The following is a 15,677-nucleotide window of genomic DNA, read 5'->3' as shown; positions in this document are numbered from 1 at the left end:
CCAGGCTGGAGTGCAATGCCTGATCTGCGCTCACTGCAACCCAAGTAGCTGGGATTACAGGTGCCCGCCACCATGCCCAGCTTTTTTTTTTTTTTTTTTGTATCTTTATTAGAGATGGGGTTTCACCATGTTGGCCAGGCTGGTCTCAAACTCCTGACCTCGTGATCTGCCTGCCTCAGCCTCCCAAAGTGCTAGGATTACAAGTGTAAGCCACCACACCTGGCTGCCTCTATCTTCTTGAGTAGAAATCCGACAAGATCTGAGGGGCCAGGGATCTGTCTGGACAGGCCAGATGTTTTCACTCCCACCCTGGAATTCTTCCCATTACCCAAGCTTTCTTCTCAGCCCTGAAAAATGAACTTTGGCTGGCCACTTCTAGAGCTCTTTAGATAAAGGAATTTTTAAAGTAATATCTTATGATTGTTTTTGAAACAGGTTCTTCAAGTCCCTGTAATCTCTCTCAGCATGGGGGAGTAGATGTCTTTTTCTAATCTATTTCTCTTTATATCCTGCAAATTACTTCAAAAGGTTTGCTTTTTTATTCTATTATGCATCCAAAACCCAACAAATCCTAGGGTCATCTTTTGCAATTTACTTCAAAGAATAGATTTGAAAAGTCACACGCCTCTCTCTTTGCCCAAAAGCAGCTGAGAACAATGAAGCTTTTGGTCTCAGGTGAATCTTTTATTATTTCCAACTGAGACAAACATTTTTCCAAAGACAGTAGCACGGTCATTGCCACAAGCATGTTAATATGTCTATTTTGCAGAAAAGAATATGCCACAAGTCATGCAATTCACATTTTCAATAGCATTCTGACAGAAATTAAAGACATTTCCAATTGTGTCAAACATTTAATGAATAGTAAGTTCTACTTTCTGCCCTTGGGTAGATAAATGGTGTCTTTCAGTGAAGTGGTGAAAAACAGATCATGTGATGGCTGCTTCTTAACAGTGCCCACTGCTCCAATGACAGTCAGCCCCTTTGGCTGAATTTCTCAGCTATCTTCTGTAGTTCCAAATCCATTGCAGCCAAGTTTTCGAGTTCTTTTTTCTGGAAAATACAGAAAAGTGGAGGCATGAGGTCCCGAACCAATTTCTTTTGCTGCAGTTTGATGCAGTATGAGTGGAAAGGGGAATTTTAGGCATGTTAGAAGCTGCATTAGTCAACCTACGTCAGTAACTCTCAAAGTGTGGTCCCCTGACCAATGGCATCAGCCAGGAACTTGTCAGAAATGCAGATATTGGGGTCTCACTTGGGACCTACTAAATGAGGAACTCTGGGGGCTAGGAATCCCTCATGATCCTGATGTACATTCAACTTTGAGAAGCACCAACCTACATAATCAATATTAGGAAGAAAACATTGTTTGGGTAGGTTCAGCTCCAATAGTGTTCTCTCCCAGATACAAATTTCTGACGGCAGTAGGGCGTGAAATAATAAAGACAGCAAACTAAATAGTCAAGCAAGTAAACTTCTCTATCACCTATTCTCCCTACCTCAGGGAGAGAGTGATGAACAATCAGATGTCCAAGGGGAAGATAACAGAACAGTAGTTGTCAACTTTGGCTGAACACTGCAACCATCTGGAAGCTTTAAGATATTCTGACGATCAGGCAGCACCCTAGGCACTAAGTAGACGGAATCTCTAACACAGTAATTTTTCACGCTCTGCAGGTGACACCAGTGTGCAGACAAGGTTGAGAGGCAATGCAACCGAGTGAGGTGGACAACGACGTGGATGATGGCTAGAGGTAGAAACCAACCCCCAAGGTGGCCTCCACTCCATTTAGTGATTAATTCCCACCGATTTCTCCCCGTTAATATCGGATAGTCTTGAACGTAATGTGCTAACATTGACCAGAGTAAGTACTTTTAAACAGAAGCCCCAAACCATACCTCGTCCTCTGTCAGGACTGTCTGGTCAGCCCTGTCCTTTTCATTTTCTGCCTCCTGGCGGGTGCTCACCGGCTCCTCAGAATCATAGAAGTCTGGAAACTCATCTGACTTCTTCCTGTAGTGAAGGAGCTGGTCCAGTTGGGCCACCCTGTCATACTGCCTTTTCAGGTCCAGCTTGGTGACCCTGTCGAGGTTTCTCTTCTCATACCCCCAGTTCACATCCTCAGAGAAGGGCTTTTTCTCCCACCAGTCATAGTTGTATTCTGGGAAGAAATTCTTCTCATTCAAGGTCAGCTCATTTTCCTCTTCACCCTCGAGAAAATTGTCATCCATGTTGTCTCTTCTTTCAAAATGGCTGCTCTTCCACTGGAGAGGGTCATAGTATGGGTTGAACAGTTCCCCTAATCTCTTCCTCTTTTCATCTGTGTGATGGGAGCCATATTGTTTATCTTGAAACCTAGCTTCCTCCCTGTTTTCTTTAGTGTCCTGCAGGTCTCCCTGCTGCTGCCACTTCCCTTGGGCTCCTTCCTCACCATAGTTGAGATAATTTCTGTCCAGCTCTTTCCACGCACCTTGTGGATGCCTCCTTGCCTTGTCCATCTGGTTTTCTTGGACACGGTGGTGTCCTTCACCCAAGAACCTTTTCTCTTCTCTGGCGTCAGACATGAAATAGGCACGTGGATCCCCTCCCCTGCCTCTGTGATGGCGTCCCTTTCCCGGCTCAAGGCCCCTCTCTTCCTCACTTTCTTCATCATATCCATGTGCCAACTTATCAAGCTCTAAGCTGGGGTAGTTTCTCTTGTCCTCTTCATCCCAACTCTCCTCACTCTGAGGTCTTGGAGCCCTGTATTCCTCACTTCCTCTGCCCCTATAGCGCTCCCCCTCCAGGTCCTCAGGGGCCTGGATGCCTGGATAACCCTTTATTTCTTCTCCATATTCGGGTTCTTCCTCTGAAGCCCTGTAGTGGGTTGAATGGTGGTCCCTCTTTTCCCCTAAACTGGCCATGCCGACGTTTGACTCCTCAGATTCCTCCTGGGGGTGTCCCTTTTCCTCAGAGGGAAGACTCCCTCCTTGAGAGGACCTGTCGGGCCTGCTCCTCCCGTGGTGGTGTCTGGGCCTCATGCGTTGTTTGTCCACCTCAGAGGTGGCATCTTCCTCACCTTCCTCAGATTCTTCCTGGCTTCGGGGTTGGCCTTTAGACTCCTGGGGGTGATTCTCCCGGCTCCCTGCCTCCTCTCCACTCTCCTGGCTACTCTTCTCCCGGCTATGCGTCTTCTCCTGCGAGTGCCCGGCAGCATGTGTTTCAGATCCGGCCACTAACTCCTCTTTTTTTATAGCTGAAGCCTGGTTTCTTTCATTGAGAAAAGCGTTTTGCGTCTCTCCTGGCTCTGCAAGGTGTTTCTCTTCACTGCCATCTTCCCCTCGCTCCCCTTTTTGATAGTTCTCTCCCTCCTCCTCCTCCTCTCTCTCGCTTTTCTCAGAATGGCGTGTCTTCGCTTCTTCGGAGACTTGGCTGTCGGAGGGATAGAGGCTCAGCTGGGGCTCATCTGCTCGCTCTCGGCTGTGCCCGCCTCCCTCTGCCCATTTCTCTGTGTCTGCCTTTGTTGGGCCTTGGACGTCCTCCTCCCCTGGGCCTCCTGCCTCCTCCCTGCTGGAGGACCCGTGGGCTTCCGAGGCATCAGCTGGGTCTCTTAACAATCTTACTTCAAACTTTGTGTTTTCATTTTCAGTTGCCTCTTTGTCTTTGACATCTTTTCTACCTATAATGAAAATGAAGAGTAGGTATAACTTCAGAATTGCTTGTGGTTCGACAAGCACCAGCCTCAGTAATCACTACAAATCCTGACGACACTGAAAATTGCTTGGATAATTATTTAAGTTAATGAAGAATATACTCAGATTCCTTTTGAAAGTAAATGCTATGAAAGCTCCTTGACTGTGTTTAAATCTAGTAACAAACTGTCTATATTTTTATGTCTTCATAATACCCAGCCAGCTTCTCTCATTGGTACTACCAATGATCAAACTGAAATCGAGATATAGATTTATGAAATATTAGAATTTAGAAGCAGAAATCATCTTAGAATTCATCTAATCCAGTCCAACCTCTTCTTTTTGCAGACATTGAGACTCAGCATGGTATATCCAAGACCATTCTTTCCATATTTTCTTCAAGTAGGAGTTAAAAAGTTAGCATTACGTGAACGGCTCTAACAATAATCCAGCTAGATAGTTAACTAGCCAAAATAAGAAATATCAAGATTCAAAGGACGATTTAAACATTTGAAATTATTAGTTTATATCAGACTTTTATTATCCAATCAACTGTAGACTCAACCTAGCAGTATGTGATCTATAAATTAGTAGCTGGTGATAAGGGTGTACGTTTCTTGTCTGAGAAAACTGCACGTCAGTGGAAAGGGCCATTTCTTTTTTCACTCAGGTTCCATCCACCCAACATGTTCTCTGATGTTGGGGACAAACTTCAGCATAGTGAGTTATCTTTGTGTTTCCTGAGTCAGAGTACATGGTATAACTGGTATTTTAATTGAATGCTGTTCTCGTCCATCTTTTCCAAATATCAACAGCTCCTTTACTAAGTCCTCCTTAACTCAAGGGCACCCCATGAAAGGAGATATAGGCAGTTAGCACTGTCTCAGTTGTTAGCTGGGAGGGCTTGGATTTCAACCTGTGTCACAGAGTTCAGATAAATGCCTGAAGCCAAGGCCACTGACAGCTCCGGGTCTACACTGCAGGCACCATAAGCCCAAGTGCTGTCGAGCACTTGAAATGTGGCTGGTCTGATCTGAGACATGCTATATATGTAAGACACACATCAGACTTCTGAGAATAAAGAATAATGTGAAATAATCTCAATTTTTATATCATTATATGTTAAAATAATATTTTGGATGTATTGGATAATATATATTTCAAATAGATCAGATATATAAAATTATATATCAGAAAAAAATTGGATAAAAATAAAATATATTATTGACATTAATTTCCACCTGTCTCTTTTTACTTTTTAAACATGGTTACTATAAAATTTGAAATTATATTTGTGGCTCACATTATATTTCTATTGGGTGGCACTGATAAGTTATTTTGAAATGACATTTGCAAAATGGAAAAAAATTATTTATTTTGTAAAAATGTCCAAGAAATAGTCGACTCTCTGTACCTCTCTGTTTAAAGCCCAGTCTGGCATGATAATAATATTCTCATGTTTATGAGGCAATGAAAATGTCCCTGGCCTTTTCCAGACATCTGAGGGAAGGTCCATCTGTCACCAGTCTCTTTGCCTCTTAAAAGCCAGTGGTGGTGTGTATGGCACTGGGGCATGGCTAGCCAGATGGGCACAGGGAAGCATGGTGGCTCTGGGCAGTGCTGTTGACTAAATGTTTGTGTGACTCCAAAATGTTGAAGCTCTAATCCTCAATGTGATAGCACGTGGAGGTGGGGGCCTCTGAGAGGTAATTAGGTCATCAAGGTAATTAGTGCCCTAAGAAAGGAGATATGAGAAAGACATGATTTCTGTCTCCACCAGATGAGGATACAGTGACAGAAGGCAGCCATCTACAAGCCAGGAGGTGGGCCCTCATCAGACACTCTGATCTTGGACTTCCAACCGCTGTAACTGTGAAAAATAGTTAGTCGTTTAAGCCATCCAATCTATGGTATTTGATACAGCAGCCCGAGCTGACTAAGACAGATACTGATATCATTCTGAGAGTTGGTTGAAATAGAGCTGATCAGACAAGAGCTCAGACTCCAGCGGCCGAGTCACTGTGGTCCCTTTCCTACTGCCCACTGGTTTGTGAGTCTTAAGTGTCAGGAACAGAAGTATTTTTATTTTTTTCCCAATTAAATATGTACTGCCTGAGCAGCATGTGCCTGAGGCTTAGCTCTTCCTACTAAATTTAGCTTTAAGCCCCCGCAGGTGGGCCTGGAAGAGGGCTGTGATTAGCAGCACACACTCACTGTCAATCTGTAAAATCAAGGTGTGAAGCTCACGCTTACTTTCAAGTGAAAACAGGGAATTGCATCTGTCATGCTGTAAGGATGACCAGATCAACCCTAGTCAAAGAGATTCCTGTACCTGCCAAGAAATTAGACTACGTCTTCCCTGAGGTCTCTTAAACCCATAAAACAATGATTCTGTCCTACTCCCCAAATACTCATTTGCTCAGTGAGTATACGCTGACTCTGAGACATGCAAGTAGGAGTGGGAGTGAAGATGGGCGTGGGGTGGAACAGAGGCTGTATAAAGGCATTCATCCAACCAGTTGGGCAAAAGCTCCACCAGTCTTCTGATCATTTTAGGGCATGCCAACAAGAGAGAGAGAACTAGAATAGGATAAAAGTTGCAAACTGGTGCCTCGGAGGTAAATTCTGTTTGACCTAAACAGCAGTTTTAGTACATTTGAATTCAGAGGCGATACGAAAATACCAGGAGATGTCTTTTAAAAATCAAAATTTTAACTTCTTTTGAAAAATCCCAAGATTTGACAGCATAGTCTGTATTTCTCCATAACGGGATTAGAGCTGAGAATTATCTGCTACCTCTCAGAAAAGGCATGTGCCCTCCAGTCTGAGTCACTTCCTGTCCTGCCTTAGTCCTTTGTGTTGTTTGTCTGTCTAGCCCTGGCTGGTGTTTAAGGCTCAACCACAGAAGAGCTCTTAAACCTTCGCCATCTCAGCATTCTGTCACCCTCTGGGTATAACATCTCCAGGATCCTTAGATACATTTGATTTTTCCCAGTTTCCCTACGTCTCTCTCAACAGACATCAAAAGACCTGAGGGCATAATCAGGGCTGGAGCAGAGGCTAGAGTTACTATGCCATAATCTAAGGACTGAGATCTTGGCAGGCAGGCATAGGCAACTTTTCCTAAGCAATTGTGATTCTTTGGTAAGCTGATGGGACAGACCCCTCACTTTTGCATTGGTCTAGTAAACAAAGGAAGGGAAAGGGAGATACCAGGATGGGTTTGCCAAAAGGAGCAGCCTTTACTCTCTGCCTAGTGACCCACTCTGCTCTTACTCACTTCTTGTAACTGCTGGAAAAAAGTTGGAAAGAGACTCAGAGGTATGTGGGCTGGAAATGGTAGGAAAGCTTCCATCCACTGTTTCTAGGGTCCCTAAAGGCTCAGGCCCCCACAACCTCCACCTCCTGGGCTCAAGCGATTCTCCTGCCTCAGCCTCCCGAGTAGCTGGGACTACATGCGTGTGTCACCATACCCGGCTAATTTTTTGTATTTTTAGTAGAGATGGGGTTTCCCTGTGTTAGACAGGATGGTCTTGATCTCCTGACCTTGTGATCTCCCTCCCAAAGTGCTGGGATTACAGGTGTGAGCCACTGCGCCTGGCCTCAGGTTACTCTTTTGGCCAATCACTATTTGCTTTTTACCATTTCATGCATGAGGGCTCATGTATAGCTATAGCAAGAAAGTCTTCCCTGGCAGCGAGAGGTGTTTTTGTGGTTTTTTTTTTCTTAACAGAGCCTCACTCTGCCACCCAGGCTGCACCCAGGCTGGAGTGCAATGCCGCGATCTCAGTTCACTGCAACCTCTGCTTCCCAGGTTCTAGCGATTCTCCTGCCTCAGCTTCCCGAGTAGCTGGGATTACAGGCGCCTGCCAGCACACCTGGCTAGTTGTTGTATTTTTAGTAGAGATGGGGTTTCACCATGTTGGCCAGGCTGGTGGCAATGAGAGATTTTTTTTTTTTTTTAGATGGAGTCTTACTCTTGTTGCCCAGGCTGGAGTGCAACGGTGTGATCTTGGCTCACTGCAATCTCTGCCTCCCAGGTTCAAGCGATTCACCTGTCTCAGCCTCCTGAGTAGTGGGATTACAGGCGCCTGCCACCATGCCTGGCTAAATTTTTATTTTTTATTTTTTTTATTTTTTATTTTTAGTAGAGACAGGGTTTCGCCATGTTGGCCAGGCTGGTCTCAAACTCCTAACCTCAGGTGATCCACCTGCCTCGGCCTCCCAAAGTGCTGGGATTACAGGCGTGAGCCACCACGCCCACCTGAAAGATTTTTAAAGGTGAAAAAATAAGATAAAATCTACTGTTCCCACCCTGACTTAAAGTTTAAAAGCAGAGGACAGTGTTGAAGAGGGCAGTGTTTTCTGGATTTGTTTGAATCAGTTTGGCTTCATGCATAACAGAGGCTGCAGTCTTGTAAAATTGACCTCATAATGTCAATTTCCAATGGGTACTTTTTATATTACTGTTCAAATTTTATTTTCAGCAGAAATGGTTTCATATTGAGAACACTTCACAGGCTGGACTCAGAAAGCCATTAGTCTGCCTCACTGGAATGCACTGCCTCTACCTGAAACCCTTCCAGTTCTCAGGCCTGGAACTCCTGGTACCATTTGGTGGTACCTTCTATTCTAGTAAGCTGTGCATTAAAATATCTTGGCTAATTTGTTGTGTAAATAGGCCAGAATTTTAAGTCACCTTTCTAAGTTTCCTGCTGCTCAGCTTCCTGATTCTCACTGTCAGAAGAGCAAAAGGCAAAGAAAAGAATGATTTTTAAATCTCCCTCTGTCATCTTCCAACACTGCTATAACCCCCCTCCTCATCTAATCACAAACCAGCATTTCCCAAACCCCCGCCACTCAAATGAAGTCCTGTTCTAAAAATCCAAAGTATGGAACTAAGGAATTTAAGAACAGATAGACATCTGAAAGACTATCACTAAGTTCAACTCCTTCATTTTACTTTGAGGAAAAGAGAGGCAAAGGGTCTTTCCTATAGTCACACAGCTGCGAAGTGGTAAAGCAGGAACTAGGAGTCATATCTTCTGTCTCCCAGATACTGGGCTAGTCAATCATTATGCCCCCAGGTCATTTGTAGATAAAGTAGAAGGTGATATGGAGGGAGTAGGATCAAGGATCACTGCAGCGACAAAGATCTGCCTGCAGTGTGGGACACTTACTCGTCTTCAGGACTTGGCGGCACTCAGGGGTGATGGGTGGAGCGCTGGACTTCGACAAGGCATTTGAGAGGACCTCGATGATGCAGCGAGTCACCTGGGGGAAAACCCAAAAGCAGGTTGGAGAAGCTGGTGTCACTGGATGACAGACTACTCAACCCAGAGCTGCTGTCAAGGAAGACTTGACTACGTGACCTGCGCTGATGCAGTATTCTTAGGGCGGAGATACAGATTTACGGGAACAGAATGAAATCTTCCAAACTTCTACACAGAACAATGCAAGAAGGCACTGAGTTGGGATTATCTGGAGAAGGGAAATAAACATTCGTTTCTGAACCAATGGCACAGCTATCCTCAGGGGTGCTAAACCATCCTGACAGGAGATAGGAGCTCAGTGCAGGAGGGGCATCCCTTGCTCACATTCTGTCAGCAATGAAAACCTGGCTTTGTAAGATTATGTTGTGCATGTGTTTGGTTTGGTATAATAGGAACTGGGAGAATCTAGAGTCTAGATACAAATCTAGATTCTAAGACTGACATTGCAACTTACCATTTCTTCATTGTGGTTCCTGTTATCCACTGGCATGGAATTGACAGCTTTGAAGGAGAAAAAGAATGGAAAATGACTGGAGTTGGTTTTTGAAAGCTGTGTGACCCCAAACTGACAAAATCACCCCACATTAGTTGTTGTTTTTCCCCTGGCAATGTCTTAAATGTATTTGGAAACAAATGCTATTTTAGATCCAGTATAAATCAAATCTAGACCACAGACAAGGAGGGGACTTCTGGGGAACCGGAAATGTCCCGTTTTTTAATCTCAGTGCTGGTTACATAGGTGTGCTTATTAAGCTGTATACTCATGATCTGTTCAATTTTCTATATATTTTATTTCAATTAAAAGTTTAAGCTAGGGCTGGGTGCGGTGGCTCACGCCTGTAATCCCAGCACTTTGGGAGGCCAAAGCCAGTGGATCACGAGGTCAGGAGATCGAGACCATCCTGGCTAACACGGCGAAACCCCGTCTCTACTAAAACTACAAAAAATTAGCCAGGCGTGGTGCCATGCACCAGCTACTCAGGAGGCTGAGGCAGGAGAACTGCTTGAACCCAGGACGCGGAGGTTGCAGTGAGCCAAGATCGTGCCACTGTACTCCAGCCTGGGTGACAGGGCCAGACTCCGTCTCAAAAATAAAAAAAAAAGTTTAAACCAAACTAAGTCTAATAAAACAAGAATGCCCTCCTTGATCCTTCTCTGCCTACCCCAAATAGGTAAAGATCTGTGGCTTTCTCTCCCTATCTCTGTTTCCAAAAGTATATCCTCCCAAAACTTACTTCCTTGATAAAAACACGGTTATGGATGTCTTCCGTAATTAATTACCTCATTTTTTACCCACAAGGCCTTTGCCTGAACAAGCTGGTTTATGCATCCGTATCAACATTGTGTTTCTCTTTCTCCACACTGTTTGCAACCATGGAAAGAACACGGCAGATATCTAACCCTCCTAGTACAGCATCAAGTCCATAATATTATATGCAAATTGGTGTTTAACCATTGGTTTATAAGAATATTTTAAAAGAAAAATTTTAATTTATTTCAATAAAATTTCATGGGATTCTGCCTATCTTAAAACAGTGTTTGAAGCTGCTTTGTCTTCTCAGAAAATGCTTCGGGTAATTTTAATTTTTCAGTGCCATTTTTTTCTCTCTCAAAGCTGCTTTGATTTTTTTTTCACTTTGACTTTGTTCTAAGCCCTTTCTATTAGAACAGCCCAAAGCATTTACATATAATCCATCTCTACAGTTCTGGCATTCCCTGTAGCAGGCAACTGAGCAGGAGAAGCTAGTGCAGAAAATTATTCTAAGTCCCTGAGAAGAGAGTAGAGCTAGCTGGGGCAAGTTCTCAGACATCAGACATGAAAGCCATTCAAATGCAGCAACCCGACCTTTCCTTGCAAAATGCTTTGCTCTAAGCCTCTTTAAACATTCCCCACCCCCTATCAATTACGTATCATGGGGCTCAACCTAGAAATAAAACACCTATTCATTTACTTACTTTACTAAATTTTTCTTTTCAAAGCATGATCTGGGCTCACTTCAATTGTTTCAAGAAGCCCAAAGTTATGCAGCCTATTAGAATCATTAAAAAATATTCAAGAAGTAGCTAACAAGCTATGAAGACCCCAAGTTCTACCTGAAATGCTTATCAGGCAAGATCCAGTTGGCCCACTTTTAGTACCCAAGGTCCAATATACTCAACTGTTCTTTCATCCTCCAAATGGCTATTTGAGAACACACCCATTTCAGCACTTTCTCTTTCCACCAGAAATCTGTAATACCCTCTGCAAATAAATGACTGTGAGAGAATAACTCCCCTAATAAATCAGATGGCTTTTAAAAAATCCAGCTTTACTAAGCCTTCTTGATAATGCAGTTTCTTGCTAATACTTTCCCTTTTTTTACAAATGTAAAATAGATGTTTTTATTAACTACTGGTATTGCCAAAGTATTAATAGTTACCAGATTTGGGGGCAGAGAAAGATTTTTCTTTTATTACTCTAGACAACTGGTAGCTTAGGTTTGTATTTATGAAACCATCGTTTCTCTCACTGAGGCTCTTCAGATCTTTTTGATGGAAAGAAAAAAACTAGGGTCTGCTTTTGAACATACATTATACATCTCGGTGAGACATCTAGGTGCTTCTGTATTTTTCCAGTAAAATTTGTGACAACAAGGTAATAGCCAAAGGCATGTTGTCATCCTTAAAGTAGTCCAACTTACTTTTGTATACAGTAAGATTCAGGTGGCACAACAGAAAACCTAATGCTGTCTGTCTGTAGGGATATAAGAAAAAAAAGAAAATCTAATGCTTGTGTTAAAAGTAAAGCAATCAAATGGTAGAAAAATTATCAAATAATGTGGTAAATCTGAGAGTAACTTCTGATGTATTAATATCTAATACTATTAAGGTTTGATACTAGATTGAAAATATAGCTGTAAAATAAGTTAAACAAGCTCTTCTGAATTTAGAAACCATTTTCCCAGCCGGGTGCAGTGGCTTATGCCTGTAATCCCAACACTTTGGGAGTCTGAGGCTGGTGGATTACCTGAGGTCAGGAGTTCGAGACCAGCCTGGCCAACATAGTGAAACCCCATCTCTACTAAATATACAAAAAAATTAGCCGGGCGTGGTGACACACACCTGTAATCCCAGCTACTCGGGAGGCTGAGGCAGGAGAATTGCTTGAGCCCAGGAGATGGAGGTTGCAGTGAGCTGAGATTGCACCACCGCACCCCAGCCTGGCCAACAGAGCAAGACTCTTGTCTCAAAAAAAAAAGAAAAGAAAAGAAAAGAAAAAAAAGATAAAGAAACCGTTTTACCTAGAATAATATGGATATCATTTTACTACTTCCCTTATATTAATTTTTAGAGTGCACAATAGCTTCCATAGAAGATTGGGCATATCTTTCAGAAGTTCTTAAGGATAAGTGAATGAGCTAGATGGTTTCTTGAGGCTTCCCCCAGCCCTGTAATTTTGCAAATTAACAGCTCTACTTGAAGGCCAACATGTCTCATTGCCAGAGGCTGTGGGGAGGTGGGAATGGAGAGGTGCTTGCTAATGGGTTTGTGGTATCTTTCTGGGGTGATGAAAATGTTCTGAAATTTGATAGTGGTAATAGTTGCACAATCTGCGAATATACCAAAAACTACTGAATTATATAATTTAAAAGGGTGGATTACATGATATACAAATTATCGCTCAATTTTAAAAAAGATTGTCATTTTAGATGCTATTAAAATATAAACTTTTCTTTAAAACATTCTGTTACATAAGAGATCTGTAAGTATTGTACCACAATAGTTAATTCATTCCCACAAATGTCACTGTTTTTGTGGTCTACAGCCTCCTAAGCAAAGTAATTCTTTCCTGAAAGTATTTTGACCAGAAATAATTATAAATATTCATTTGATTTTCTTTAATGAAATTGAGAACATTTATTGGCAATTTGTGAGAATGACAAGAATTTTAGCAAATTCTGAATGTATATAGCTTACAATAAAATTAATTACGACTGGCTTTTATTTTGTTTCTACCTTTTGGATCTAGTAATTGCTGCCAATAAAAGCTTCATATTCATGGATGGCAGTATCTCAATTCTAGGTAGGAGTCTCAATCTCAGATATGAACGATTTTCTAAATCATTAAAACAGCTGAAGAAAACCTGTAGTTTAATTTGGTGCTAATATACTTCTTCTCAATAGTCTCAATATCTCAATACCCATAGGTGACTCGACTTCAACACACACACACACACACACACGCACACACAGACTTCAGATCTTCAGAGATCATTTGTTTGAGATTCAGGGTAGTTTGAAAGATTAATCCTACAATCTTCCCTACAAAAAGGGAAACGGTCAAATATCTACTACTTAAAATTCAATCCTCCTAAATTGGCTAAAACTTTTTTTTTTTTTACTACTCCAAAGGTACTTTTGTGGTTATTTTGTACTCTAATATTTTCCTGGAGTACAGAAGTCAAAATACTGCGGTTTCCATTCATAACTAAAAAATGAGGGGCACATGTTCTCAGGACTGCTGAGGCTTTCACAAGTTAAAAAAAAAAACATAATTCCTTTGAGTGTGAAATTAGAAATTACCTGTCCCTAGAGATGGAAATACAAAATAGAGGAACATATTATATTAAACTTGTACATACATGAGCACACATACACACACATTATATATGGACATGTTAAGAAAAGGGATATATCTTATATATATGTGGGACTCACTTTTATCTCATCATACTTACATGACAGTAACAATAATAAGGGAAATTATGCAGGCACTAAATAGCATCATACATGTATTCCTGCCTCTCCGTAGTCGCCTGGCTTTAAAAAGCCAAACAGATACAGAATCAGACAACAGAATCTCTCTAGACGGGCAGAGAGAGTGTGACATCTTAGAAGCGAATACAAAATGTGGGGTTTCCTTGGAGGTATGGCACGTTTTCTTCCTTCCTATCTAGAGGAAAACTCAGATACAGAAAGACTGAGGCTCCCCTGGTTGGGCTAGGAAGCCCTCTAGCTTTTTCCAAGTCAAACGGGTGGGAGGAGCTGCAGGAAAACACCCAGGGAGGAGAAGGAACGAAGCAAGAGATAAACCTTCCCCTCAACCCTCCCTCTCTCCCGGGATCCGCCAGCCTGGCTGCGGGAGCGGCGGGGAAGAGCGAGGCTGGCGCTGTCCGCGGTGCTGACCGGCCCGCCGCGCCCACTCACCCGCCAGCCCCACGGCTCCCAGGAGGCTGAGAAGCAGCGTTGGCTGCATGGCCCCGCTCGCCGGCCCCTGTGCGCAGAGGAAGATGGCGGCTGGACCGCAGAAGCGAGGCGCAGGAGGAAGGCGCGATGGAGCGGCCCCGGGAAGCCAGCGTGCCTCCTGGTCCCCGCGGTGTGGCGCGGCTGGCGCAGGCCCGGCTCTTTTAAAGGGCAGGCGGGGGCCGCAGGGCCGGGAGGGGCGGGCAGCCGGGAGCGGGCGCCCCCTAGCTCAGCCCTGACGTCACGAAGCAGCACCCCCAGGCGGCGACGCACATGGGCGGAAATTGACGCCAGTCCGGCCGGCTGGTGTGTGCAGGGTCTGGAGCGGGGGCGGGGGAAAGGCGGGCCAAAGAATGGACGGGCGAGGGGAGTAGTGCAGATCTGAGACGGTGGGGGAGGCGGGAGGTCCCGCTTCGAGTGCCTCAGCCTGCTCCCCATCTCCCCCCACACACTGTCAAATCTAAAACCGTGTGTCTGAGACTATATGCATGTGTGTGGCTGTGCTGAGATGTGTGCATGACGAGGTCTGTTTGCGTCTCCTCAACCTAGCTGGGGAAAAGACTCCTGCTAACGAGAGAGAACTAAATGGTTGGTCAGGGAAAATGGAAAAGACAGTGATAGCTTTAAAAGTTAAAAGTGCAACCGGAGAATATGGGACCTGCTGTTCTCTCAAACTTTTCTTTTTGTCTGTATATCCATCTACCTATCCATGATTATATCTCCTATTCATGACTCTCTGTCTCTCTTCCTCCTCCCTCTCTGAATACATAACATATACACATGGTTAAAAAAAAAATCAGACGGTACAAAAGGATTTACTATAAAAGTCTCCCTTCCCCCTTTATTTCCAATTCTCAAGTTCCTCAATTCCTGTTTCAGTCAACACAGCTTTACTGCTCCTATAATTTAGGTTTGACTTATTTTGGAACATACACAGCTGCATCTTCTTTTGAATGATGTATTACATTGAATGGATACAATAGAATGTATTTAACCAGTTCCTTTTCTAATGAACATTTATTCAGGTTGTTACCCTTTGGTCTTTACTCCTTTACAACACAGCCTTAGTCTCAGGGGTGGGTCATGTAATAACCTGCTGGTAAGAAATAGTCGACGCTACAAACCCTGTGCATCCTCTCTTGCTTTCAAATTGAGACAGTAAGGTATTTTTGTTATGATGTGTGAGAAAAAGGTGAAAGCATCTTCCAGAATATTTTTGATGTGGGTTCCCCTCAGCCTAATGAGGAATCGGGAAGAAGCAGCAGGCAGGTGACCTGCACAGAAGAGGAATAACACAGGCTTTGTGGAATGGAGTGAGACTTCACTGGGCTCTCTTCATTCAGGGAATGAAGATGTCTGCATGCACAGCTCAAGCGAGGTTTGAGTTTACTTTTCTTGAAAACTAATGAGGTTCAAATTCTTTTTGTATGTGCTGAGTGAATGGCTACATCTTCCTGAAAAAGCTGGAAAGTATTTCACCGAGACCACAGCCACAGAATAGTTAAAAGA

General features: G+C 43.4%; 1 protein-coding gene across 1 annotated transcript; it reads right to left on the bottom strand.

The window, feature by feature from the left end:
- Positions 1-663: 663 nt before the first annotated feature.
- Positions 664-14,673, bottom strand: CHGB (chromogranin B). The gene is made up of 5 exons (XM_003252804.4): positions 14,133-14,673; positions 9,400-9,446; positions 8,853-8,946; positions 1,900-3,659; positions 664-1,053 (listed from the first exon to the last, which is right to left on the bottom strand). Exons 1-5 carry the CDS (start codon positions 14,179-14,181, stop codon positions 976-978), a joined length of 2,028 nt encoding a protein of 675 aa, XP_003252852.2. The 5' UTR covers positions 14,182-14,673; the 3' UTR covers positions 664-975.
- Between the last annotated feature and the right edge of the window lie 1,004 nt (positions 14,674-15,677).

This window comes from Nomascus leucogenys, chromosome 11 (assembly GCF_006542625.1).
Source record: "Nomascus leucogenys isolate Asia chromosome 11, Asia_NLE_v1, whole genome shotgun sequence".
Lineage (NCBI taxonomy): Eukaryota > Metazoa > Chordata > Mammalia > Primates > Hylobatidae > Nomascus > Nomascus leucogenys.
The sequence above is the reverse complement of the archived record's forward strand: the minus strand, read 5'-3'. Positions and strand labels throughout refer to the sequence as shown.

Excerpts from the sequence above, each read along its gene's own strand:
- CHGB (XM_003252804.4), bottom strand. The coding sequence starts at position 14,181 with ATGCAGCCAACGCTGCTTCTCAGCCTCCTGGGAGCCGTGGGGCTGGCG. Across the intron at positions 3,660-8,852 it reads CCGCCAAGTCCTGAAGACGA|GTAGAAAAGATGTCAAAGAC; the intron begins GTAAGTGTCCCA and ends TTTTCATTATAG. Across the intron at positions 1,054-1,899 it reads CAGTCCTGACAGAGGACGAG|AAAAAAGAACTCGAAAACTT; the intron begins GTATGGTTTGGG and ends TGTATTTTCCAG.